This window comes from Antechinus flavipes, chromosome 2, assembly GCF_016432865.1.
Source record: "Antechinus flavipes isolate AdamAnt ecotype Samford, QLD, Australia chromosome 2, AdamAnt_v2, whole genome shotgun sequence".
Taxonomy (NCBI): Eukaryota; Metazoa; Chordata; class Mammalia; order Dasyuromorphia; family Dasyuridae; genus Antechinus; species Antechinus flavipes.
The window spans coordinates 110,864,912-110,892,454 of NC_067399.1; the positions used below are offsets into that span (position 1 = coordinate 110,864,912).

The 27,543-nt window shown below is 32.6% G+C and overlaps 1 protein-coding gene across 2 annotated transcripts in view; it reads right to left on the reverse strand.

Moving 5' to 3' along the window:
* Positions 1–27,543, reverse strand: part of USP34 (ubiquitin specific peptidase 34) — a 271,113-nt gene that overhangs the window by 135,172 nt on the left and 108,398 nt on the right. For both annotated transcript variants that reach the window (XM_051975344.1, XM_051975343.1), the window contains exons 11-19: positions 26,552–26,677; positions 25,840–25,969; positions 25,169–25,204; positions 24,707–24,837; positions 23,514–24,151; positions 21,040–21,254; positions 4,728–4,843; positions 4,223–4,350; positions 1,412–1,501 (exon numbers count right to left, since the gene is read on the reverse strand). In XM_051975344.1, coding sequence (XP_051831304.1) covers positions 1,412–1,501; positions 4,223–4,350; positions 4,728–4,843; positions 21,040–21,254; positions 23,514–24,151; positions 24,707–24,837; positions 25,169–25,204; positions 25,840–25,969; positions 26,552–26,677 — 1,610 coding nt within the window. The remainder of the gene's footprint in view (positions 1–1,411; positions 1,502–4,222; positions 4,351–4,727; positions 4,844–21,039; positions 21,255–23,513; positions 24,152–24,706; positions 24,838–25,168; positions 25,205–25,839; positions 25,970–26,551; positions 26,678–27,543) is intronic.

Here is a 27,543-nt window from a genome sequence, read left to right on the forward strand (position 1 = left end):
GGGTTAATAATTAGATTATATATATTTTTATATCACAATACTAATCAAATAAGCTCATTCTGTTGTTTTCAAGATTAAAAAATAAAAAAAAAAATATGTCATGGAACATAACAGATGTTCTTATATTTAAAGAGTACTATTTTATTAGCTTCAGGTGTGCTAAGACAGCCAAGTCTTTTAAGATCTCTTTCTCTCTTTCTCTTAACACCCTTGTTTTCTCTTCTGACACTGTCAACATTGGTACAGACTCATCACCTTCTTTACATATTATTGCCAACATCCTGCTGAATGGTCTGCCTGCTACAAATTTCTCCCCACTTCACTCTATTCTCCCCTAAAAAACAAGAGATAGAGTCTATAATGAAGGGTTTTTTCAAGGCCAAACAGAATTTTATACTTGATCCCAGAGATGATAAGGAACTATTGAAGTTTACTGAATAGAAAATGATATGATCAGCTTTTAACTTTTAGCAGATCACTTTTGACAGTGGAATGGACGATAGCCAAACCTGCAGACCAAAGTGGTGAAAGATCAAAAAAGAAGATGTAACAAGATTAGAAATGACTTTCAGACTAGCAAAAAAATTTTAAAAGATAGTGAATAAAGGTTCTTCCTTATGGTCATCAAAACCAGGTGGATTCACAACTATTTTATAAGTACAGAATGATGAAATAGAAAAGGCTGATAAACTGATTCAAAAAAGGCCAAGATTCAATTATCATTTCGGACATTATGAAAATTATTAAGCCATTTAACCTCCATGAACCTTAGTTCCTAAAATGATGTATTATAACCCATGTCAAAGGAAATATTTGTGTTTAAAATTACTTTTAAACTTCACATTATGTAAAAATAACATAAATCAAAAAAGTAGTTATTTAGCCCTTAATTTGTGTCACCTGTTATACTAAGCATTGATGATTAAGAAAAAAGCAAAAACAATTATTGCTCACAAGAATTTTAAAACCTAATGGAGGAAAAAGAATATATACAAAGAGATATATACAATACAGAGTAGATGGAAGGTAACCTTAGAGGAAAACAAAAGAAAGAAGTGGTTTGTTTTGATAGAAAGCAGAGATTCTGAGAAATGGAACTGAGGAAGAACGGTAATCCAGATAAGGGAGGTAGTTACTGCAAAGCTACAGAAATGGGAGCTATAGAATGAAGAATGGCAAAAAGTCCAATAAAATGAAACTAGAGATTATGCATTAAAAAAACTAATATAACCAAAAAGACACTGGACTTGAGGAGTCAAGAGACTTAATTTTAATCCTGTTCCTACCACTAACAGAAAATAATGTTGAGAAAAGTCTATTTTCAATATTTTCATCTGTGAATTGACTGGATCTCAAAAATCCACTCTATCCCTTCATTTCATTAATCAGTAAATATTCTGTATTTACTTACATTGTAATCCAATGTGTATCATAACTGCTCCCAAATTGCTGGAAAGTACCAAACAATTTTGGAAGAAGACGAAGTGAGACTACTACAGATCTGAAAAAATAAAGAGGAAACTATTTTAATAAATTTCCCTAACTATAATTATTTTACAAAGTCAAAGTGATGATAAATATATGTATGGTACATGTTAGACCCAGATTTATAATTCATGAAATTATAGTCTTTAAGTATTATATCTTTAAGTAAAAAGTATAGCTTGGTAAATACTTATAATATGAAAACAAAATTAGGTTAAGTATAATACTGTCAATTTGTGAGTTCATTTTATGAAACTGAATATTTTGTACTATGTCTCAAATAATCTTGATTAGCATAATATATGATAAAAATACATAAAATTATAATTTCAATATAATGGTCTTTAAGTCTTTTGAAGAACAGGAACTAAACTGATTTTAAAGAATTTAGATAATTACATTACATTAAACTTTTCTGTGGCTTTTGGTACTTGATTTTAAAACATGGGAAAAGAATATCAAAAATTTATTAGACTACAGAATAACAAATGTTTCTTACATAGTGTTTCCAACACAGTAGTTACTTTATAAACACTACCAACCAATATTCAATAGATTTTTGGATTACAAAAGCAACCTGGAGGCAAGTTATACATAACCTGCATAAAGAAAAAGATGCAGACTTTCTCCTATTAACTAATTAGGTCTTTCAGAAGGATTTATAAACACTACAAAATTAATAACAGGAAAGATACCACTGAAATATTCAAGTATATAGATCCATCAGTGTCATTTAATGTATCATGGACACCTTTGAAAATTGAAAGCATGAGCATCTTGTGCAAAGAAAAAGAGTAATAGAAGTCGTTTTAAATGATTTTTTTTAAATGAGCAAATTTTAAGTGGAAAATAATATATTTACTACAAAGTGAAAGAGAGTTTAAGCTGAAAATTCTCAGTTGAACTGGAAATCTTAGGTTGAATACTTTTCATTGCACATACAAATTTTCAAAAGTAATGGCAAGATTCACAATTTTATAAAAAATTTTCAATTGCATGGACAAAAATGATTTATAAAGGGAGCTCTGAAATAGACTCATTTAGCAATGAATAAAAAAAAACTTCCAGGAATTATCTTTTAAACTATGTAAACCAGGGGCAGCTAGTTGGTATAGTAGATAGAGCACCAGTTCTGAAATCAGGAGGACTTGAGTTCAAATCTGACTTCAGACACTTAATACTTCCTGGCTGTGTGACTTTGGGCAAGTCACTTAATCCCAATTGCCTCTGCAATAAATAAATGAATAAAAATAAACTAACTAATCCCTAAAAAGGCTATATTTAACATCAATGCACCAAAGTCTCCTTATGGATTAAAATAAATATCAAAGTAGCCTCATAAATTAATTAGAAATGTTACCAGTTCATGCCAGATGTCAATTAAATTCATCAATTGATTATTGGAGTAACTGAACTGTCAACATTTAGTGAAATATAATAATTTTATTATGTCAAGAAACAAACCAAAAGAATCAAACCAGAAGAATTGGAGGGAAACCAGAAATTGGATAAAAACAAAACAAAACAAAACAAAAAACCCACACTGCCATTGAATTGCAAAAGCAAGAATTTTTTGGTTGATATCTAGATACAAGTGATCAGTGGGAACTGTTTCAAAGAATCCATTTTTGTTTGTTTGTTTTTTAACCAGGGCTTTTACCAGGGCTTCTTTAACTTTTTCTGATAGTGACCCATTTTCACCCTGGAAATTTTTAAGTGACCCTGGATATGCAAATACATAATATAACATTTATTGATAATAAATCATAATTTTGTGATCTCCACATTCAGTTATACAAAGTTTTAAAAGCTGGGTTATATACTATTAGTGTAGACCAAAAAAAAAAATCTTACCATAGGACAGAACACAGGGGTTATCATAAACATTTAAGCCACATTACAACTTATTTTTTGTGATTAAGCCTGCCTTACATTGGATAAGTTCAAATGATATTTAAAAAAAAAAAAAAGAAACAAAGAAAAAACAGAAGCACTATAGTTTTGTGTTCCCAAAAAATGTAAGAATCAAAAACAAAAGAGTAACATTTCTTCCTGCTTCTTTACGAAAAGAAAAATAACAAGAAACTCTGAAAAAAAAAATTAAAAAACTAAAGGAATTTTTGTTATTGATAACAAAGTTGAAGTGGGACAAATACAACTAATATAAAAATTATAGTAAGGCCTCAAAGCATGATGATCTTGGAGTGACAAAATCTAGGTTGAAATCCTTCCTCTTGCAAAAACTAGTTATCTGCTCATAAACAAGCAACCTAAATTCTCAATATTGTAGGTATCTAAGATGGTAAATTACATGTGAATCACTGCTGTTCATTGGTGAAAAACATTTCTACAACAAAAGTTTCTTACAAGAGAGGAAGGAAATCATAGGTTTGGGCTGTTCATTACATTTAAAAACATAAAAAAATTCAAATTCCATATGATACCTTTTTTCATGGACTATATTCTACCATTCTATCAGTATATTGGCTTAGGAATAAGACCTGCATCTGTGATATAATAATATAGAATACCCCCTAAAAATGACTATCACTGCCTTTTCTGAAATTTAAAGTCTTGCTGTGCAGAACACTGAGAAATTAAGTGATTTGTCCAGGGTCAAATAGCAAGGATGTGTCAGAGATGGCACTTGAACCACTTCCTCATTTCAAAGCCAGTATTCTAAGTGCTGTAACTTATGGCACATTTTCTAGACAAAATATTGTCAGTTAATACTTACCTGTTGTTTGCTAAATTTTCTAGACAGCCTTCAATGAATCTCATTCGAATCTGTCGATCTGTAAACCAGCACACTAAAGAGCAAAGAAGTTTCTCTGCCTCATTTATTAACCCTTCTGAGAGATGAATCTAAAATAATAATAAAAAAAATTATTAATCTTTACATTAATATTCCATTCACTGTCATAGGTCCAAAACCCCTTTTGCCACAATGTCTTCCATGGTCTAATCTCATGTTTGCAATTTAGGGTTTTTATTGGAGTAAAGGCCAGTCTTCTTCAATCTGAAAGTTTTCCTTCATTTCCCTCTTAGTACAGACTCTGTGGGTGTGAGATATCTCTAATTTGCTAAGATATTGGCTAAAAATGAAGAAACTGATATGGCAGAAGAATGTGATCAAGTTTACTTCACTTTTGAAACTTCTTACAATGAGAGAGCTATTATTTCCAATTTCTAAAGTGGCCCAATTTATTTATGCTGTTATTTAGTTCCATAAAGTAACTTACTGCATCTTCATCTTGGACTAAATCCCATAACAAAGTATTTCCTTTCTTGCAAACATTATCCAAATTAATGTCTGTAACAGCGTTGCTATTGTACTGATGTTTATGAACAGCTGGGCCTGTGAGGATAAAATAAGACATGAAATTGCTGAATACAAGCTGATTAAATTGAGATACATTTCCATTTAGCTAATTAAATTAACAAATCCGAAGAAACCAAACTTTAAGAATAAAGATTCCACCTCAAAGGCCAGTTTTTTAAATGAAATTTTTCTATATTAAAAAGACAATTTTTCTTCTCACAAGTATATTGAAGTTTTTCTATAGGAGAGTGCCACCTAATAAATTAGAAACGAAAGGAGAGCAAAGAAATGTAAGAAAGTTTCCATGCAAAGTGTTTTATATCTTTTTTCAGTTGGAAATTGAACCTATCATTTACTGATGTAGGAAAACTTCTAAGAAAAGTGGCTTTCCTAATACAAAGCAGCAACTGCTCTGTAGCAGACAGTTTAAGAGCTTTGCAATGAGCCCTAAAAGGTTCAAATGACTTGTCTCAGAACACACAAGAGCCAAGACAAGTCTGAGAACCAGGTGGTCTCTGTGACTCCAAGGTCCCTCTCTACTCAATAGGCCATTCTGCCTTTAAATTGGACATAATCACTACTCTTCAGCCAGAAGTAGGTTTGAGATAAAATCCAACTCTGTTACACAAATTCAAAATTACAGGCCATTGTGATCATTTTCAAATCCATAGAACTTAGTCACATTTCTATCATCCTGCCAGAATTATATTTATCGATTACTCCGATGTCTATCAATACTAATATATGAAACAAGGCTTTGTCAAATCAAGCACATTATACATTAAAGCCTCTTTTCAAATATACCAATCTTATGAAATACTACAGCACATAAGTAACTCAAAACATTCATTTTTAAAGAATTTTGTAAAAATGTTTGTAAATATGGATACCTACATCAAATTATTTGCCTTCCCAATGAGAGGGAAGGGAATTAGGGGAGAGAGATTTAAAACTCCACATTTTAAAATATTAATGTTAAAATTGCTTTACATGTTAATTATTAAAAAACAAAACCAACATATATTTTGGGGAAAAGGAGTCAGAAAACCCCCTATCAAAAACCTTTCTCTAACAATATTAACTTCTTTAGTTTTCCATACCACATGAGACAAAAAAAAATTATAATTATTGTGAAGAGAAGGTGTAAGGAGAAAAAAGGATATTATTTTGTTGTCAATATCAACATGTAGCAATTCAATCTTAACTTGCTTAATTCTTTAAAGTCTATTATGATACTATTAAGGACTTTCTCCAACCCTAATCATGATTAAGTACAAGAGATATCCTGGTTAAACTTTATTAAAAGCCTAATTTTTCCTAGGCCTCCCTTCACAATCTCTCACTGAACTAGGAATTATGGATTGATAAGGATAACAATAATGGCACTAATATATAACACTAAAAAAGTTTCAACTTTATAACTTTCATTTTCTATTGACAGTCCCCTTATTCCTATGTTCTTTTTCCTTCTTTAACCATCTTAAACCTCTCTACTTCTAATCTAATTTCTAATTTAATTTATACTTTGTTTCCTTTACCAGTTACTATTTTTTTTTAAACTAGACCATTATGGATCTCTCTTGGTGTCCTAAATAATGTAACCACTCAATAAATCAACAAATATTCATTAAGCAAAGCAGATACAGTGCTAGCTACTGGAGATTCAAAAACAACCCCTAATATCTATGAGCTTAAAAGAAAGCCAGAAGAGATAACATATATAAAGATATAGAGAAAATACCATGGAAATTTTAAACAAAACTATTTTGCCTGGGGTGGGAAAGGGGAGAAAACAATACTAGTGGGGAAAGAGACATTAGTAAAGGTTTTTACGAATAAGAAATTGCTTGAGTGAAACCTTAAGAAAATATAATTCTAAGAGATGGAAGAAGAGCTACAGCAAAACCATGGAGACAGAGATGAAATGGTATGTGAGAGGAATAGAAAAAAAGTGTAGAGATAGTAAGTAGACTTGTTGATCAAATGAGATACTTATATATAAAGTACTTTGCAAATATTTAGAGTTCATATATATATGGGTTGTATTGTACGGTTTTCACATTAAAGGAAATGACTTCTATTTTGGACATGTTACATTTCAGAAGTCTCCTGGACTACTCACTTGAAATGCACACAAGACATCTTGTTAGGCCTGGTTGGACAAAAGAAAAGAAATTAGAGGAAGACATGGTGATAAGAATCAAAAAGTGATAATAACTAAATTCATGGGAGCTGATGTTAAAGAGTAAGTATAGAGAAAGAAAAGAATTCTGAATAGAAGAATCTAATGTGGAACATAATCAAAAGAAGCCATAGTGAGACAGAACTGTGTTCAACAGGATTGAATGCTGCAGGGAAATCACAAAGAATGAACAATAGGAAAAAGCCATCAGGTTCAGCAATCATATGCTCACTACAAACTTTGAGGGAAGTTTCAAATAGGTACTAAGAAGAAAGTCAGATTGCAGAGTGTCTAGCAGAAAGTGAAAAGAAATGAAATGAAGGGGAAAAGTGTAGATAACTTTTTTAAAGAGCTAGGTTGAGGCAGCTAGATGATAAAATAGAGAGACTAAGGAAATAGGAAATCCTGGGTTCCATTCCTGCCTAGCTCAGTTTAGGCACATCACTGCACTTCTCCCAATCCACTAGCTCATCTTTAAAAGGGATATATTATTTGCATCTTCCCCATAGATTTCCTATAAGGAATAAGAAAAAATCTGTAGAATATACTACAAACTTTAAAGGGTTATATTAGCTATGATTATTATGAGACAGCAAAGGGCAGCAGAAAAAGCATTGTCCTTGGAAGGAAGAGATCACTACAATCCCACTTCATAGGCGTGCTGGTTGAATGCCCTGAAGCTAAGATCTTCATCCTTCTCTGTATAAGTTTTTTTTTTTTTTTAGGTTGTTCTACTTCTAAAATTTCTTATCTTCTAAAAGCTAAAATTATTTCACAATGATGCTTCAAAAGAACTACTGCTTGCCACTGAGTAGTTTCACTCATCTTATTTTTGAGATCAGTTACCAAGGAGCATTAATGGAAAGCCCAAATGTATGCCCCAAAAACACAGACCACCAGGTTTTATAGTAACTAGTCAAAATCATTTATTTCAACCTCTTTTTTCCATCATTACTAGGATGCCACAGGTACCTTCAATTCCTTGGCTCCATAGGATATTATAACGAAGAACAATAAAAATTAGAATTTATAAAGTGCTTTAGGATTAACATTCTAAGAAAAATCTGGAAGGTAGGTGCTACTACTATCCTCATTTCACAGAAGAGAAAACTTAGTCAGTAGGAAGTTTAAGTGACTTGCTCAGTCACACATCTAGAAAAGTTCTAGGCTATATTTGAAAACAAGCCTTGCAGATTTTAAGGTCAAACTTCTATCCTCTGCACCACAATAAAATGACCAATTCCAAATAGAAAATAAAACAATGAAGGAGGAAGGAGGAAAAGGATACCATAGATCTCTATTATATACACTTTGCATTCTTTTTTCAGAATATAATAAATTCATAATATATAATTTCAATAGAATGACAAGGAAATCAGAAACTCCCAAACTTTCCAGATTTCCCCCACAAACAAAACTGTGCCTCAGGATAAAACATAGACCTGTGAAAAACAACTTTGGGAATTTTGGGAAAAACAAAGGTCCTCTTCAGACAACCAGAAAAGACCTGAAGAAAGACTCCAGTACAAAGTGGGGGAGTTCTAACCCTTGAGCTAGCTAACAACTACAAGAATTTTCAGAGCCCAGGAAGACTGAGTAAACCTCAGTTAATATCAGGCCCAGCTGTGCTGGAGAGGCATAGCTCTGGACAAGAAAGACCCAGCATCAGTCGAGTGCAGAAGCAGCACGGCCAGGGATGTTGGTGGCTACTAGCACTTGCAGGAGGGAAGAACTTTTGATTTGGGATTCCTGGACAGAGGGGAAAGCTGCAGGGACTCTTGAGACCTTATTCCTCCCCACCCCCACCCCACTATTAGAGGTGCTTACACTAATACCTATTATTAAAAAATAAAAATAAATTGGCAAAGAAGAAAGAACCCCACCATAGAAACTTGCTAAGGTAATAGCAAAGACTGAGATTCATCTTCAGAGGAAGATAATAAAGTGAAAAAAGGCTCTTCTACCCTAAAGAATAACATTAAATGGCTACCTCTCGAGAAACAATTTATGGAACTCAAAACACTTTTAAAAAATCAAATGAGAGACTAAGAAAAACTTAAATTAAAAAAAAAAAACAAGAAAAACAAGAATATTATGAAAAAGAAATTAACCAATTAAAAAAAGTGATACAGTGCTTTAAAAAGAATCTAACTCTTTGAAAATTAGAATTGGGCAAAGGGAAGCCAGTGAAGCTATGAGAGATAACTAAACTATGAAGCTATGAGAGATAACTAAACTATGAAGCTATGAGAGATCACTATGAGAAATAACTAAACAAAATATTTTTTAAATGACAGAAATATGAAAATATGAAACATCAAAAAATTGACAGAACAAGAAGAGAAAATATATGAATAATTGTACTACCTGAAAGCTATGACCAAAAAAAGAACTTTGATACAGAAATACAAGAAACAAAGAAAACTGTCTTGGAGTGTCTAAACAAAAGAGGAAAGTAGAAGTAGAAAAAAATTTACCAATCACTAGTTCCTACAGGGAAAGTACACTGGAATTCTATTGCTAAATTTCAAAACTTTTGATCAAAAACAAAATTTTACAAGAAACAAAAATTCAAACATAGTGGAGGCAGAATTAGAATTGTCCAGGATTTATCAGCAGCAACAGTGAAAGATCTCAGGCTCTAGAATTATAGGTAGACGTATGGACAGACAGATAGATAGATATAGATGTTAACAACCAAAAAGGCCTGCAGCCAAAAAATATGTCCAGCAAAACTAACTATAATACTGATCAACAAAACACAAAAACCAAAACTGGGCATTCCATGACTTAAAGACTTTGTCTCAATAAAACCAGAACACAATAGAAAATTTAACATATAAGAGTCAAAATCAAAGATTACTTTCAAGAAACTCAACAAAGAAAAATTGTTTATGTTTTTAACAAAAACATATGTTTTTAACATGGAAATGTAAACAAGGAAATGTAAATCATTTGTTTAAGATTGACACTGATAATTAGAGTGTTCAAAAAAAGATTAGGACACAGCTGATTCAACCAAGAAAGAAATCTACATTATATGTCAGTCATGTTAATATTATTTTAGATGAATGTCTATATATGTGTAAATGTGCATTTATATATGTGTATGCATACATATATGTATGTATGTGTGTGTGTATACATATATATATATATATATATATATATATATATATATACACACATACATATATATAAATGTGTATGGGTGGGTGTATAAATAAACTTGTTCTTAACTTTAAACTGCATGAAGGAAATGGCAGTAGGGGGATAGGAGAAGTGTTAAAGAGTATAAAGTTAAAAATGCCCAGCAGAGAATAAAAGAATAACCTACAAGGAAGTAAGGAAAAGATGGACAGTCATGAATATAATCTTCTTTATTGTATGCTTTCTTGAAATAAGCAAATGCAAAATAAAATACAAAAAATGATTAAAATAGAAAAAAGAAAAAAAAATTTTTAAGGGAAAAATATATGTGATTTCAAACATTATCTACCTAACTGTGCTCCTATTAAAATGCTTTCTGTTAATTTCTTGGCATTTTAAAATTAAAAAAAAAAAAAAAGAAAAGAAAATCAATAGCCTTCTTCCTTTTACTTTTCTTTTTTTGGACAACTCTATTTGCAAGGCTGCTTTTCCTTTGAATTCTCACCCAAAATTGGAGGAAAAAATACCTTTGCAATAAACACATAAAGTAAAACAAAACAAAGAAAATGATTCCTACGTCGTATATTCAAGAACATGCCAAAACAAAATAAAACAAATCCCTATATTGGCTATGTCTCATTCTGCCCCTCAAGAATTTGTCAAGAGGAAGGTTGCATGCTTCGTTATTGGTCCTTTGAAATTATGCTCATTTATTAGTCTTCTGAATTTGTTTTTTTTTTTTTACAATATTGCTACTTAAATTTTTCCTAGTACTGCCCACTTCATTTTGCATCAGATTGTACAAATATTTCCGACGTTCCGTGAAATTTTCACTTTCATCATTTCTTACTGAATATTACAATTGGTCATATTATAAATTATTTAGCCATTCCCCAATATTTACATGTTAGTTTCCAGTTCTTTCTTTATAACAAATAATAGTTTTTATAAATAATTTTAATATATGGGTCCTTGCCTGTTTCTTTGTCTTCTTTGGATCGATTACAGCAATACTAATGGTATTGATGCATCAAAAAGCAATATATTTTAGTGAATTACTGGGTTGAATACTAATTCATTCTTAAAAGACTTTACAAATTGATAGCTCCATCAATAGTTCACTAGTTATTCTCTAATCATAAACAACACTTGCTAATTTTTATCTTGCTGATGTAGTACATACAAGGTAGAACCTCTGAATTGTTATAACTTACATTTTGCTAATTGTTGTGAACATTTTTTAAAAATGAAACTTTTTTTACATGGAAATGTAAACATGTTTTTTATAGCTTGCATTTCTTTTTATGTATCTTGACTATCTATTGCAGAATATGTTCTTACATATTTTGAAGGAATTTCTATATTTTGGATATTGTTGCTGTTGTCACCCTTAGTTCTCAAAGACCAAAATGACATCACTATGCTGGAGTCAAAGTACAGTGACAAATCAAATCAATAAAAGCTGAAAAGGTTCTGCAACAGGTTGGGCACAAATAGTCCATATAAATATTTGGAGTGTAGATGGCTTTTGAGCCGTCTACAGAGCACTGTGTCTTGTTTGATGCAGGTATGCCATGTTGGGCAGTCCTATGTTAGTGTTTCATAATTTAATTCCACTATTTATCAGAGACTCTAAGAGTGTTCTTGTATCTTCTGACCTCTATGTGAGCTTCTGATTTGTGTGGGTTCTCTGCTTGGTATTTGAAAAAATGTGAACAGCCCATCAGAGTAGCCCTTTCTACAATAGAGTCTGAATGCTTGGTAGTTCAGATCCAGAAAGGTCCTTGGTGTCTGGTACCTTACCATGTAGGTGATCTTCAGAATTTTACTAAGGTAATGCAGATGCAAGTGATTCAGTTTCCTTGCATAGTACTGGCATACTATCCAGATTTAAGAGGCAACAATGAGGTCATTTATTTCAGAGCCTCCCAAACATTGAATTACCTCTGGCAATGTATGCATCAACTTATTGACATCCCTAGGAAAATATACTGCCAAAGTGAGTGAACTAATCTACAGCACTCAAAATTTTCCATTAGCTTTAATAAATGATTTCATATATGGATGGGGGAGTGCTGGTTGGTAGAGATTTCTGCTTTCTTGGCATTAATTGTTAGGTCAAAATTAGCACAAGGGGCAAGGAACTGTTCTATACTCTCTTGATTCTCAGAGATGTCACTGAGTGCACTCATCTGCAAACAAAAAGTCATGCACCAACATTCCCTGCACTTGAGTCTTGGCTTGCACCCTTTTCAAATTAATTTTACCATTGTTTTTTCCACAAGCCTTCCCAACTGACAACTGGTCTTGGTTAGATCAATGAACGCTGTACACCAACCTCTGTTCTGGAGCTGTCAAATAGAAAACACCACATGAACTGTTTCCTGATCCTTTCTGAAGCCACAATGTCAGGTAAATGACCATCTTAGATCACCCTATGAAGGAGGACTCTGGCATCTTGCTGACAGTAACTAAGAAAGATACCCCACCATTACATGATTATCACAGGACAACCTTTTTCCCTTTTCTTTATAGAAATGGACAACAAAGGCATCTTTGAACTCCTGAAAGAGAATGTCCTCTTGCCATGTAACCCAAAAAATTTCCATCAGCATCAGTGTGAGCAATGAACACCTTGTTTTGTAAATCTCAATTATACTACAAACAGCACCAAGTACTTTGCCACCCAAGAGGAACTTGATGACATTCAAAACCTCTTCTTCAAAAACCTGGAAAGATATACATGAACTCATGCTGAGTAAAGTGAGCACAACCAGAAAAACATTGTACACAGAAACAGCAAACTGTGCAATGATCCATTCCTCTTCTTTCTTTTCTTCTCCCCTCCTTTTGTCTCTACCCATTCCTAAGTCATAAGCTTAGGTACTAAGGCCATATTCATATTTCACAAGAAGTTTGGTAGGATTTCTATTTTTTAAAAAATTTTAAATAACAGTAGATTCTTTTGATGTATGGTAGAATTCAATAAAAATCTATCTGGGGCTTTTTGCTTGATGAATTAATAACAGTAAGTTGTCAAGATTGGAATTTTTCAATAGCAACAAGTGAGTAATAGAAATGGATGAACAATAGCAAAAGAGATTATCTTTGTAATTGTTGGATTTAGTGGTAAACTTCAGGAATAAATTTACTACCTAATCTGAGCTATTTTCTTCTTATTATAGACTCAAGATCTACTTCAAATAACCAGAAATGAGGTTCAGATTATTGAAAGAAGAGAAGGGAAATAAGATACTGAAATAGATTTTACAAAGCCATTTTTCAAAAGTATAAACTATATTTAATATCCTAAAGTCAATTCATCCTTTTGTATGCACTCATAGATCTATGACACTGTACCAAAGTTACAAGTTGGGGTAAAATTTTTTTTTCATATTCATATAAATAAATTTAACTTTTTTTTGCACCTAATAGAGATCTAATATAAATGCTTAACATTCTAATAATTAAAGTCGGAAGAGTGATAAGAAAAAGCCTTTTGATGAAAAATCAAAAATCTTTTATAAAAATCTATTATCTAAGCTAGACAGATATGAATATATCTCCCAAATGACAAGTAGTCAAAGAACAAAAATTCTAAAAGAAAAAACTAAAACCCTCAATAACTTTTGAAAATAAAGTTCCAAATTGCTAAAAAGAAACAGAAGCTTTAAAAATTGAATGTTTAATTCCATCAAGGAAACTGGCTGAATAATGAAAAAGGAAAGAAAACAGAGCTGATGTAGAATCCAAATGTTAATAAAAATATAAGACTAGACTAAAAAAAAATGTTCATACTTTTAAACCTAGAAATATTATTGATATTGGGAATATACCTGATACATACTAAAATATTCATAATAACACTTTCTGCAGTAGCACCTTCCTACAAAAAAAATAAAATAAAATAAAAAGGAACCCCTCCCCCCACTAATTGGAAAAATGGCTAAACAAACTGGGTTTAATGGAGTATTACTGCATTGGAAGAATGAATATGAGCCATTTAGAGGAGCTTAACAAGACTTGACTTAACTATTCATAATAAAAAATAACCAAGAGAACAACAGACAATATGATCACAATCTGCAAAGAAAAATAAAACCAAAAAGCACTAGAACTAAGATCAATTAAGTGACCCTTCTTGATTCTAAAGGAATGATGAAACATAACTTCTTCCTTTCTATCCATAAAGGAGTTATACGATAGTTCTCAGATATGGTCAACGATGGGGAAATGGGAAGGTAGAATTTCAAGAGATGGTGACTAGGAAATGACAACAATGATCAAAGAAAAGTACGCAATAAAACATTAAAAAGAAAATAAATGGCTAGAGCCAAATTCCAGGGAAAGATTTTGTGTTGGTAGTAAGAAGAAATTCCTAGAGAAAAATTTTTGAGCAAATGAATGTTATGGAAAGTGAATTTTAGCAACTGTTCAGACTATGGTTTAGAGAAGGAAGAGACTGAAAGGATGGAGTCAATACTGGGGGCTACTCTAATAATATATGTGAAAGGTGATAACCTAAAACAGGGAAGTGCTCAAGTGAATAGAAATAAAGGAACAAATACTAGCAATGTAGTGAAGGCAAAATCAGTAAGATGTACCAACTGACTAAAAACAAACTGAGGGAGAGGAAAAGACAAGAATGATTTTGAATTTGGAAGTCACAAGATGACAGAAACAAGGAAATTAACAAGGGGAAAGGCAAAGAATTCCATTTTATATTCAATCTTCTGAAGCTTAAATCAAAGAATAAATAAGTACTTATTAAGTACTTTCTGTAAGCTATGTATTGGGGATACAAATTTAAAAGGTATATAAGCCATGCTTTCAAAGATCTCATAATCAGCTAAAGTATTACATGTTCAAAGAAATTAAAAAGGGTAGGACTAAGAACTTGAGGGGCTTCTTCCTTCAGGATACAGTATGTGAACTCAAGTGTTGTAGATGGAAGATGTTTCCAAAAAACGAAGATCAGCAATCTATGCAAAAATATTAGCTTATGAAAAGAGAAGGAAGTAGAGTATTTTATATAGAACAGTTTCTTAAACTGTGGGTTGTAACCTCATGTGGGGGGTTTCATAACTGAATGTGGGAGTCATGAAATTATGATTTATTATAAGTAAATGTTTGATTTGTACAACTTTTATATATCACGTAAAAATTTCTCAGGCAAAAGGGGGTCACAAGTAAAAAAAAACTTTAAGAAGCCCAATAATTATACTACTTCAGCCACCACATTTGCTTCCAAATTCACCTAAATCTGCCCTAAGATTCTTCCTTCATCAATTAATCTTCAACAGGTATCCACCAAATGACATTTCTAAAGTACAGATCTCACCATGTCACTCCCCATCTCCAAATCTAGTACCTAGTATAAAATGTCAATATCTGTTTGGCTCTTAAAAACTTTCACAACACAAACTCTATGATCAGCTAGTCTTTATGATATTTCTCATAACTAAAGTTTAATGTCCAGTCTCTGTCTTTCTTAAAAATAATCACTCTAGCTGAAGTGAACTCAACTCCTCACCTCTGCCTCTCAGAATCTTTTAACTCCTTCAAGATTTAGCTCAAAGAACTCTTATTTAAAAAAGCATTTACTGATCCACACAAAAACTAGTACCCTCTCTCCCAAAATTGTCCTTTATTTATTTTATAGAAATTCAATATATTATTTATTTATGCATTGTTCTGTCAAGAGAATATAAGCTTCTTAAAGAGTGGCAATCACTTCCTTTTTTCTATCTCTTAGCTCCCAATACAATGCTCTGTAATAGTATGTGTTTAATATTTATTGATTAATTTAATCAGCTGGAAATAAAGGCCTGAGCCAGATTGTATTGAGTATTAAATGTCAAGTAAATGTCAAGTTTGTCTTTATCCTAAAAGCAATGGGATACTACAGAAGCTTCTTTAGCCAAGGAAATTACATGGTCAAAACTATGCTTTAGGAATATCAATTTGGTAGCTGTAAACTAGAGCACAGTATGACTAGATGTGGGGAACAAACTAGAAGATTTTTAATACTCCAACAAGATGTGATGAGATGCTGGACTACAGTGAATGTGGTGTTAAATGGAGAGAGGTATGAAAGTAAAAGGTTGACATTGCTGAATCAACAAAAATTAGTCACTTATTAAAACTACATAGGGATTGTGGGAAATTCAACAAGCAGTTGATGATAAACAATTACAGAGTAGAACTAGCTACTCAACAGACCCATAACAATTGTAACTTGTCAAGATCTCCTTGGAGATCTGCTGTCCAATGCCAGATTATTACCTCTCGATTTTGTCACTTGGATATAATGCCATTTATCATTTTGTGAGTAATTAAAATGGGAGAATGCTATGTTTGAAAATAAGTAAGTTTTAATTTTTATATCAACTATTGTACCTCTTGCTCTTAAAGACATGATTCAGAATTTTAAGACGGAAGGTAATCAGTATGACTTCTCCTTGGTGGCAAAATAGAAGAGTGAAGCTGCTGTCCTGGGCTTTTGATGCCTGGAATTAGAGGGCTCCTTCACCATATGCCATTCCTGGCCACCATTACGAATGATGTTCCCATCTCCCACTCCAATCCGTTGAAGGGGCTCCATGTGGAAATAAAAAATGCAGAAATGGCAACTGCTCAAGGCCTCCTTCACCATACAACCTTCCTGGTCATCATTACCAATGACCATCATGGGCCCAGCTCCATCTTGGAGACATCATTACTGGAAAAACTTTTTATTGTATGATTGTAATTAGTAACCTGGGGGTCATTTTAGACTATAAGCATTTCCATAAATGGAATTTCCCAAAGATTTTAATTAGCAAATTACTACTTCTTTTGCCCAACCACAACAATCAAGGGTCAGAGTCTGTTTGTGAAGACACCTGAAAAAAATCTCTTACCTTACCACCAACTTTTATCCCTAACCAACTTATGTCCCTTTTTTTTTTCCTATTTGCTGAAATGTGCTAATTTTTTAAAAAATTTCTTCATTCTACAGCTCTTCCTCAAATAATATATCCATTATGGGCACTAACTAGAAACTACTATTTACTAAAGTTATCTCTCTCCTTTATTGACCATTCTTTCCTCTGGTGACTCCAAAGCAATGGGCTAGAATGAGAAATTGGCACTCCTAGTTCTCTACTGTCAAGAAATGACAGTACATTACTTAATCTCTCCAACAAGTATACTATACTTGTTCTGATCTCATTTTATTTCCTTTACAATGCTGACCTCATAGTTAAGGAACTCAAAGCATTGTCCTTCTAGCTTAATTTCTAGGTTTCTTACAACCTTCAGGCATTCACATCTTGCCAATCCCTGTCCCTTAATAAGATTCAGTCTTATTTTAAGTATTTTTTTTTGGACACTCTTCCTCCTAAGTTGCTTAAAAAAACACTGGGGAAAACCATGGAATCAAAATTCCCTGGATCCACTATAAATTAGTTATCTAAATACAAAATTAGTTTATACCATGATACAATAGTCTCTTATTGTCCAATTTTATATTCCTCATTTTCTAGAAATATGCTCATCTTTCTAATAGCTTTTATCTGACCCTGCTGTGGACTCAAAGTCTGTTATTTTGTTATACTTCATAGTGTGCATTTTCTGTCAAAATTCCTTACCACCTACTTGGTCAATAAATTCATTCAAACTCATTCAATTACTTAATTCTTCTCTCAAAAGTTGCAAAAAGACCTAATTGATAAATTGATACTCTTTTCTGTTTTTATACTCTATGACTTTTCAGCAAATTCATTTAATACTACTCATCAAAAATCTCTCTTTTTCTCTATCTTTATCTCTTTCTATACTATCTCTACCTAGGCAGAAATCAAACTTCTTTCTTCTGATTCTCTTCTAGGTTTTTCTAAAACTGTTCCATTCTCATTCTCCTCCAATCTGTTAAACTATATTCTCTTTTGCAGATTTTACATCCATGTAAAATAGACACTAACAATGGGTATCCCAAAAGGCCTTGTCCTGGGCTCCCTTCTCTTTTTATTCTATTTTATAACTAGTCATCTTATCACCTCCTATGGGTTCAATAGGTGATTCCCAGATCTGTCTATCCATCCATCTATCTGTCTAGTGAGCTATCCCTCAATGATCTGCTGATTTATATCACCACATTACTATCTCTTGGACATCTCAAGTTTTATCTTCTGAAGTCATTAAAATAAATATATCCAAAAACATAATGAAGAAATCAAAAATATATGTTCCCAGTTACCTAAGCCTACAATATTGGTAATTAATCTTAATTCCTCGCCCCATATGACTATTCTGTTGTTAAATCTTCTCTTTTCTACATTTATATCTCTTATATATGTCCCCTACAGCACATTCCTAGTTCAGCTCTTTACAATCTCTCCCTAACCAGAACCAGTCTTCTAAATGGTTCCCTTGCTTCAAACCCTCTCTACTCCAATCTACTCTTCACTCAGATACCAATATGATCCCCCCACTGGTCTCGATCAATAACCTCTCCAGTTTATTAAGTTACAATGGAACTCCCTATTACATTGAAGATCAAATAATAAAGTTCTCTAATAATGAAAACTTCATAATCTAGCCAATTCCTATCATTTTAGCCTTCTTACACCTTATTCCCAAGCCCTCTAGGCACTCTACAATATAACTGTGCTAACCTATTTACAGCTTCTCAAACATATCACTCCGTCTCTCATTTCCCTTCCTTGACTATTTCTCATACCTAGAACATTCTTCTTCCTTATCTCTACCTCTTGGCTTCTTTGGCTTCTTTCACACCTCCAGTCAACCCCGACCTTTTTTTCTATGGGAGGCCTTTGCCAGTACTATAGGCAGCTAATGCTTTTACCTCTCAAATAATCTTCACCTAGTACTTTGTAAATAACTTGTATTTACCTAATTATTTATGTGTTACATTCCTCATTAGAACGAAGGCTCCTTAATGGTAGGATGACCCCAAAAGTGATGTCATTTTGATCCTCTTCAAGAACAAAGGACAACCAACCAACCAATGTATAATACAGTCCTAATACATAATGTTTAATAAATACTTGCTGATTAATATGACTGGTCATCCTATCTAAATCTCTTTTGCTAGTTTTATCAATCATCTCTTGCTCCCTCATTTTGGTTACTGATCAAAGTTCTAATTTTTAACTTCTTTTCTTTTTCTTCTATATACTAACCTTTGATAATTTTAGTGGATGAAGAATACCACATTCTTCATTCTTCAATTTCTCTATCTAATCAAATGATAAATCCACTGATTGCACTCCAGAACTATTACCTGTATCCACCCACTCATCTTTATCATTTCTCAATTTCATGTCTCATCACAACTGTTTTAATGACTTCCTAGAGGGCCTAGCCATATGACTCAAATACTGAACAATTTTTGTTCAAATATGGCCTCAGACACTTAACATTTCCTAGCTGTGTGACCCTGGGCAAGTCACTTAACTCCAACTGCCTCAGCCAAAAAAAAAAAAAAAAAAAAAAAGTCATTCTACATTCATAGAATAGCTCAGACATTACTAGTTTGTAATCCTGACTATTTAACCTCACTTATCCTCGGCTTCATCATCTATAAAAATTGGGGGGAGGGGTGAGGGAGGTGGGGAGGGAGGCAACGTCATATATTAGACAGGAAATTAGCTTTGGACGCAAGACAACCTAATTTGAAATCCTATCAATGATTTTAAATTCTACCGGTTAACCTCTTAGTGACCAAGGCAGTGCCTCAATGTTACTTAAAGACTATAACAGTCCTCCATTCCCTGCCATCTTTTCACCTTCAAATATTCCTTCACCAGGCTGGTCACTTCTTTCTACCAGACAGTTCTTCCCAGGGTCTAGATTCTGGAGAGAAGCATAGGCTAACCAACTTTCATTCCCTTCTAGGTTCTGCTTATGAAATACTCCCACCCCCATTTCCCCCCAAAGACTCAGCATGTGCACCTTTCCTTTCGCTTTTGTATGTCATTTTCCCCTATCAGAATGAAAATTGCTTAAGGGCAGGAACCATCATAATTTTTGTTTGCATTTCTATCTCCAGTGCTTAGGACAAAGGCAAACAGTAAACATTTAACTGCTAGTTCCTTGCTATACCTACTATAATTTCATGTCCTGGCTGGTGAGTTAGTAGGAACTGGTATAACTCAATATATCTAACCTACCCCAATCCATGATTAATATTTTATCAAGTAAAAATCTCCCAGGAAACTAAAGACACTAGGCATCTTGCTATTTTTACTGTTGCCTTATATATTGCCCAGCAATCCCCTGTAATCCCCAAATCACAGATCTCTCCTTTTTGCTTTAGAAATAATGATGAAATCAGTTAAATTCTAATTATTGTTATTGGAAAGGGCATGACAATCAATCAATTGTGTCCTAAGTCACAGTACCTATTACGCCAAAGACCAAAATTTCCATCTCTGGACATTATTCCCTTATAAGTTTGTCTCCCTCTTTTATGGATAAAATCAAAGGTCAACTGAACAAAAATATGTTTGCAGAAAAGAGTGGGGATTTGAGAACAATAAGAGAAATAATAGTCAGAGCACAGGATTATTCCACGAATCAAAATTATATGGTATACAGAAAGCATGTTGCAAATGTTGGAGCTCAATATAAACAGGAAAAAAAAGCCCCAGTCAATAAGTACCAAAAACTGCCTTTCCTGATTACTCACTACCCTCAATTCTAGATTAAAATGGGAAAATTCTGTCTGGCTCTCTTTTATGACCATATAACTCTCTAACCTGCCCTTAGAATGTTAGATGAGGAACTATTTTATTTTTGTTCTTAAAAAGTCATGCATATATTTCACAGCTTAAGTCCTATTAATATTATATGTATACTAGTAAAAGGTATTTTACTAATTAAGATAAAATCTTACCTTGACTAAGATGTTCATGGTAGATAGATGCTAAATTAGGAAGATGCTGTTGGAGATGAGATGTTAATTCTGCATGTGAATTAATCTGTACTAATTCCTCTTCACATCCAGATTCTTCACCATCAAAATCAGCCATATTTTTTTCTGATTTTGCACTGACCTGGGAACTACTGCAACTGACGTCATCTGCACTTAGCATGTCATCAACCATATGCCTATAGATTATGGACAAGGAAAGAGTTTAATCATTTCAATTGTTTTCACTTCTCATTCCAAAACTCACATCTTTACTATAAGGATCTTTGTGCAAATTGTAACATCTAAAAAGTTGGAAAGTTTTGATTCAACAAACAAGTACAGAAGTTTTAAAAAGCTTAAAATGTATTGGTAAAGAGTTAAAGGTTCTGATAAAGGCCTCATTTCCAAAATATATTGAGAACTGACTCTAATTTATAAGAAATCAAGCCATTCTCCAATTGATAAATGGTCAAAGGATATGAACAGACAATTTTCAGATGAAGAAAATAAAATTATATGTAGTCACTTGAAAAGGTGCTCCAAATCACTATTGATCAGAGAAATGCAAATTAAGACAACTCTGAGATACCACTACACAACTCTCAGATTGGCTAAGATGACCAGAAAAGATAATGACAAATGTTGGAGGGGACAAGGGAAAACTGGGACACTTGATACATTGTTGAACGGATCAAACCACCCTGGAGAGCAATTTGGAACTATGCTCAAAAAGTCATCAAACCATGCATTATCCTTGATCCAGAAGTGTTACTACTGGGCTTATATCCCAACGAGATCTTAAAGAATGGAAAGGGACCCACATGTGGAAAAAATGTTTTGTGGAAGTCCTTTTCGTAGTGACTAGAAACTGGAAATTAAATGGATGCCCATCAACTGGAGAATGACTGAGTAAATCGTGGTATATGAATGTTACGGAATATTATTGTTCTGTAAGAAATGACCAGTAGGATGAATACAGAGAGGCTTGGAGAGACTTACATGATCTGATGCTAAGTGAAATGAGCAGAACCAGGAGATCATTACTACAATACTACATGAGGATCAATTCTGATGGAAGTGGCTATCTTCAACAATAAGAGAATCCAAATCAGTTCCAATTGATTAGTGATGAACAGAACCAGCTACACCCAGCAAAAGAACACTGGGAAATGAATGTGGACCACAACAGCACAATATAGCATTTCCACTCTGTTATTGTCTGCGTGCATTTTTGTTTTTCTTCTCAGGTTATTTTTACCTTCTTTCTAAATCCAATTTTTCTTGTGCAGCAACATAACTGTATAAATATGTATACATATATTGTATTTAACATATATTTTGACACATTTAACATGTATGGGATTACCTGCCATCTAGGGAATGGGGTGGAAGGAAGAAAGGGAAAAGTTAGAATAGAAGTTTTTGCAAGGGTCAATGTTAAAAATTACCCATGCATATGTTTTGTCAATAAAAAGCTATAATAAAATGAAAAGAAAGAAAGAAAGAAAGAATTTAGAATAGAAAAAAAAATGTACTGGTAACAAATCATTATTGTCTGAAACATTTTAACAAACCTACACAAATTATCTAGCTTTCCTTATAAACCAAGCTAAAGATGCATTTTAGCCAATTTTTAATAATGACTACAATTAATAAATTCAACAGGAAAAAAATTAGTAATTAGGAGTATATTCTATTTCACAAGTATAATGAGAAAAATTAGTTCTAGTGGCTTAGATCAAGCCAAGTGAAATCAAGACAAACTTAATAAAAATAAGGCAATTTATACCAAAATGAGAAATGTCACATATATCCCTTTTATTTTCCCTCTTTTATCTTAATTTCAAGGTTATCTCTGTTTTGAATAGTCACTGAATGTACTCTACCACAGGCTGATACATTCTTCTAGCTCAATGTTAGAAATGAGATGAGAAAGGTAAACAAATAGGATGTGTAAGTGTGAATGGGGTCATAATTTTTTTTTAATTTTGTGCAGAACAACTAGAATTTGAAGAATATCTGATATTGGATAGCTATTTGCAAGAGGGAGAAAATGATTCAAATACAAATTTAAGAACATTCTTGATTAATTCCTCTAAACTTCCAATTATCTTGCAATGCTGCAAAAAGTGAAACCATTTCTTAAATTCTGGAAGTAACTAAAAAACTTCTTTTCACAATAATTTCAATCTGACTTTTCAATGTCTTATAAGCTCAGAAAAATAGCTGGTCAAGGAGAAAAGGAGGTGGGGGAGGAGAGAGGAAGAAGAAAAGCAGAAAAAAAAAATTATTCCTATACATTCTTCAATGAAACAAGAAATGATTATATATTTGAAATTCAAAAACCAAGAGGTCTGCATAATTAAAAAATTGGAGAACCTAACTAACTAAAAATAGAATATAATTATAATTATATTAAGAAAATTACAGGGTAGATTTCATCAGAATAAACTTACCCATCATGGTGGTGGTGGTGGTGGTGATGATGATGGTGGTGGTGGTGATGGTGGTGGTGATGGTGATGCTGTGGCCCAATAAACTGTCGACAATTAAATAATTCATTCCCAATAGCTTCTCCAAGAAAGTCCCCAGTACGTGTGATACAAGAATCCTGAGATGCTTGTGATATATGTGCAGTGCTCATTTCTCCTGCCATATCATGTTCTGTATCTTCAGGACGTGCACAGGTATCTAACATTCTGATTCGATTATCAACTGATGGTACCGAGTCACTGTTAAAAACAAGGTCCTTTCCTGTTCCATTGTTTGTGCTGCCTCTCTCTGGAGGGCCCTGTGAGTCTGCCAGACAAATCCCAGCCTGTGATTCAAGCTTTCTGTTTCGAAGATCTGTACCATGACTGCTTTTGGAGGGATCATGGCCATGGTCATCTTCTTCCTCTTCTTCTTTGAGAGCTTCCATGTCCGCAATATCCTCTGAGTGTACTTCACTTCCAGGGCTTCCAGCTGACTGGCTAGCATGGCTAGAATTGACCTCATTGCTAGACCCATCACTGTGCCCACTGCTGCTGCCAGGGCCACTACTTCCATCCTCACCACTATTAGCAGTTTCATCAGAACTTCCCTGTAAGGATTCCTGTATTTCAAAAGATTTGTTACAGAAACATAAAAAATGAAATATTTAAAAGTAATATTACAAAAGGTGATCACAAATTTATGATTTAAATGTTAAGCCTTGGAGGTGGATTGTTTAACTTAAAATTAAGCAAACTGTTTCCTCCTTTTATAGAAATATATTCTTTTAAAAAATGTTCTTTACAAGTCTATTAAATTATACATACAGGTTGCAAGACATAAACAAATATAAGAGAACCAAAATACAAAGTCAACCAGGAACAATAGTCATGACTTTTTTCATTAAAAGCTTGTTATGGCCATGTCAGATTGAATTACCATTGACTAAGTTTCCATAACAAAAACAAAAACAAAAAAAGAAAAGCAGAAAAACAAAAAACATAAAATTCAAATCCAAAGAAAAAATACCTCAAAAAGTCACTGTGGGAAAAAAAAATCTATTGTGAAAACACTGCTTATTACTAAAAAAGAGAAGTACAATCATGTCCATATATCACGACTTCATTATAAACTTTTAAGGTATCAAAATGAAAGATAAACAAGATTACTGCCATACCTCTGTGTCAGAAAGTCGCTGCTGCACATGTTTAGTTCTGTTAATAAGTTGCTCATCCATTTCAATATCACTGCCTCCACTTTGATGTGTATCACTGTTATCACTGCTTTGAGGACTAGCTGCAGGTGACCCTATTTTAAAGATATTTTATCTTTTATTTTTTAATTTGAATTAATGGAAATATAAACTCAAATATAAAATCTCTAAACAGGTAAATATCCAAAGTCTCTAAAAATGATTTAAAACTAAGCCCAATCAAAAAATGTGATGGTTATACTGGTTTCATAGAGAGATTGTAGAATAACTTGTTTTTATACTTAATATAACTTGTGTCTCCCTTTGAAAATAAACCAAAACTCTGGTCCAAAGTTTTATCTACTATTTAGCATGTTAATCTAAAAAGCAATTCATTTTTTTTTAATTACAAACTATGTTCCTGTGCGTGTCTAAGACTCAACTTACAAGGCGACGGGGCTGCTCTTCTGAGCTCTTCTTCCTCTGAAGAAAAAGGAAAAAACAGGAGGGAAACATTCTAAGTGACTGAGCTTCTTTGGTACAGCATATCAGTTGTTCATATTACATAATCAACAGAGATACAGGTAGGGAAGCCTGCAATAATGTAAGTCCCCACCACCTGCAGTAGTTGTTGTGGGTGCCTGCACAGAGAAGCCTAAGAAAAGAGTAGTATATGAAGTCAGGAGAGAAAAATTGGGGTAAAATGTAGAAAAAGTTTAGAAAGTCCTTGAAAATTATATCTGTAAAAGATAGACAGAATAGTTGATACCTCATAGAAACCTTTGAAATATAGAAAGAGAACATTATATATGTTCTACCCTCAAAATGTTTCCAAATACAACTTGATCTTCAAAGATTTTTTAAAAGTATCAAAGTATCAACATCTCTGCAAATGGGAAAATTGGGAGGAAATAATTTAAGCTCTATTGATAATTTAAATTTTTTTTATTTTACCAGAATATATCAAAAACATGAAGCAAGCCCCAATTTATTATTTTACTACATTCAATGTTTTATATTCTGTGTAAAGACATTATTTAATTTATAATTTAGTTCAAGAAGCAAGGAAAATTCTAATCTAAAAATCCATTTGTTTTGGAACAAATGTTTTTCCTTACCTTTCTTATTTCCCATAGGGAGGTTAGTATTGAGTAAAGATGCAAAAGAACTCTGTTTTGAAAGTTGGGCCTTAGCTGCTAATGCATTATTCCATAATGCTTTAATAAGCATAGATGCCAAATATAAGGTCTATAAAAATGAAAGGAGAACATGAAGTTAGTTTTTCAAACAACATGAAAATTTAAAATCATGCATTCTAAATAGGTACCTACAAGGTCAACATCAGTATATAACTTTAGTCAGAGATTCTTAAATTTCTTCCTGTTAGGGATCATGCCCTGCTGGCAATCTGATGAATCTTATGGACTCCTCACAATAACTGTTTTTATTAATAGTAGCCAGCATTTATTTAGCAGTTGAAGATGTACCAAAATGTACACTGTACAAATACCTAATTTTATTTACACTACAATCCTGGAATCTTATTATTATTCTCATTTCATAGATGAAGAAAACTGACATAATCAGAGGTAAAGTAAGTGATTCAGATATCTAAGAAATGTTTGAGGTAGGATTTGAATTCAGGTTTTCCTGACTCCAAGTCCAGCATTCCTTTTAATTGAAGACATGAGTTACAATATTAAAAAACTGTATTGAAATAATTATCATTTTTTTTTAAGTTCATGGATACCAGGTTAAGAATCGTTTCTTCATTTAGCAAGTATGTATTTTTTCCCCTTTCACAAAATGAAATTTTTAAAAAATTCTTACTTGTTCAGTATGACCACTTGGATGAAGAGCTGAAACCAGATTGAGGAGATGTCTAAGTGGAACAGGATCTAAGTTCTTGATGAGCGAAGGAAACAAGTCATGTATGTACCGACTACAATGTTTCAACTGAAAAACAAAAAAATACATAGTATGTATAAGTAAATAAATAGAAAAAGTATATTATTACAGAGTATGATGAGATAAGTAATAAATTAGCTATACAACATATACTGATGTTTGCATCCATTATATGTTGGTAAAAGAGTATTCCTGTATTTTTAAAGCAAGGAATAAATGAATTTTAAGTATGAAGTCACAAATATCAGCACAAAATAATTTCAAGAAACTATTAATTCAAAGTACTATATAAGTGAAAGTAAAATCATACACACCAAAAATAAATAAGTTATCCTAATTATAGATTATATATTTGTTATAAGTGGCCTTTGTTACAATTTTATGAATACTACTGTTTAATTCTTGATATTTATATTTTATTAGTACAAATATAAAGCAGTTTAACTAAGTGACAAAATCAAACCATAATGTGGATTATAAAAAGAGATAAACTGTGTAAAATAAAAAGGTAGCATTTATTTGCCCTAGCCAAAACCAAGGTTAAATTACTTAAAAGTGTGTGGGTTTAGGTATATGTACCTATGAAAGTAACACATGTTAAGTTTTTTTCTCCTTTTGCATTAATAGAAATCTTTGGAAGGTGATACTATGATAAAATCTAGAATGAAGACAAATTGGGGATTTCTTTAGTTTTTACAATTTAAAGAAACACTGAAGAAAACTAGCTTTATAAATTTTTTTAATCACTTAGGATTCAGAATACCAAGAATCCAAGAATGTGAACATTTTATTAATTTTCTTTATTATAATGATAGCTTTACCAGATCAAAAAGAAATCACAGATGAAACTATATTTTAAAAGACTTTAAGTGTACCCTATATTACATGCTAATGTATAAAATATGCAAGTAAAG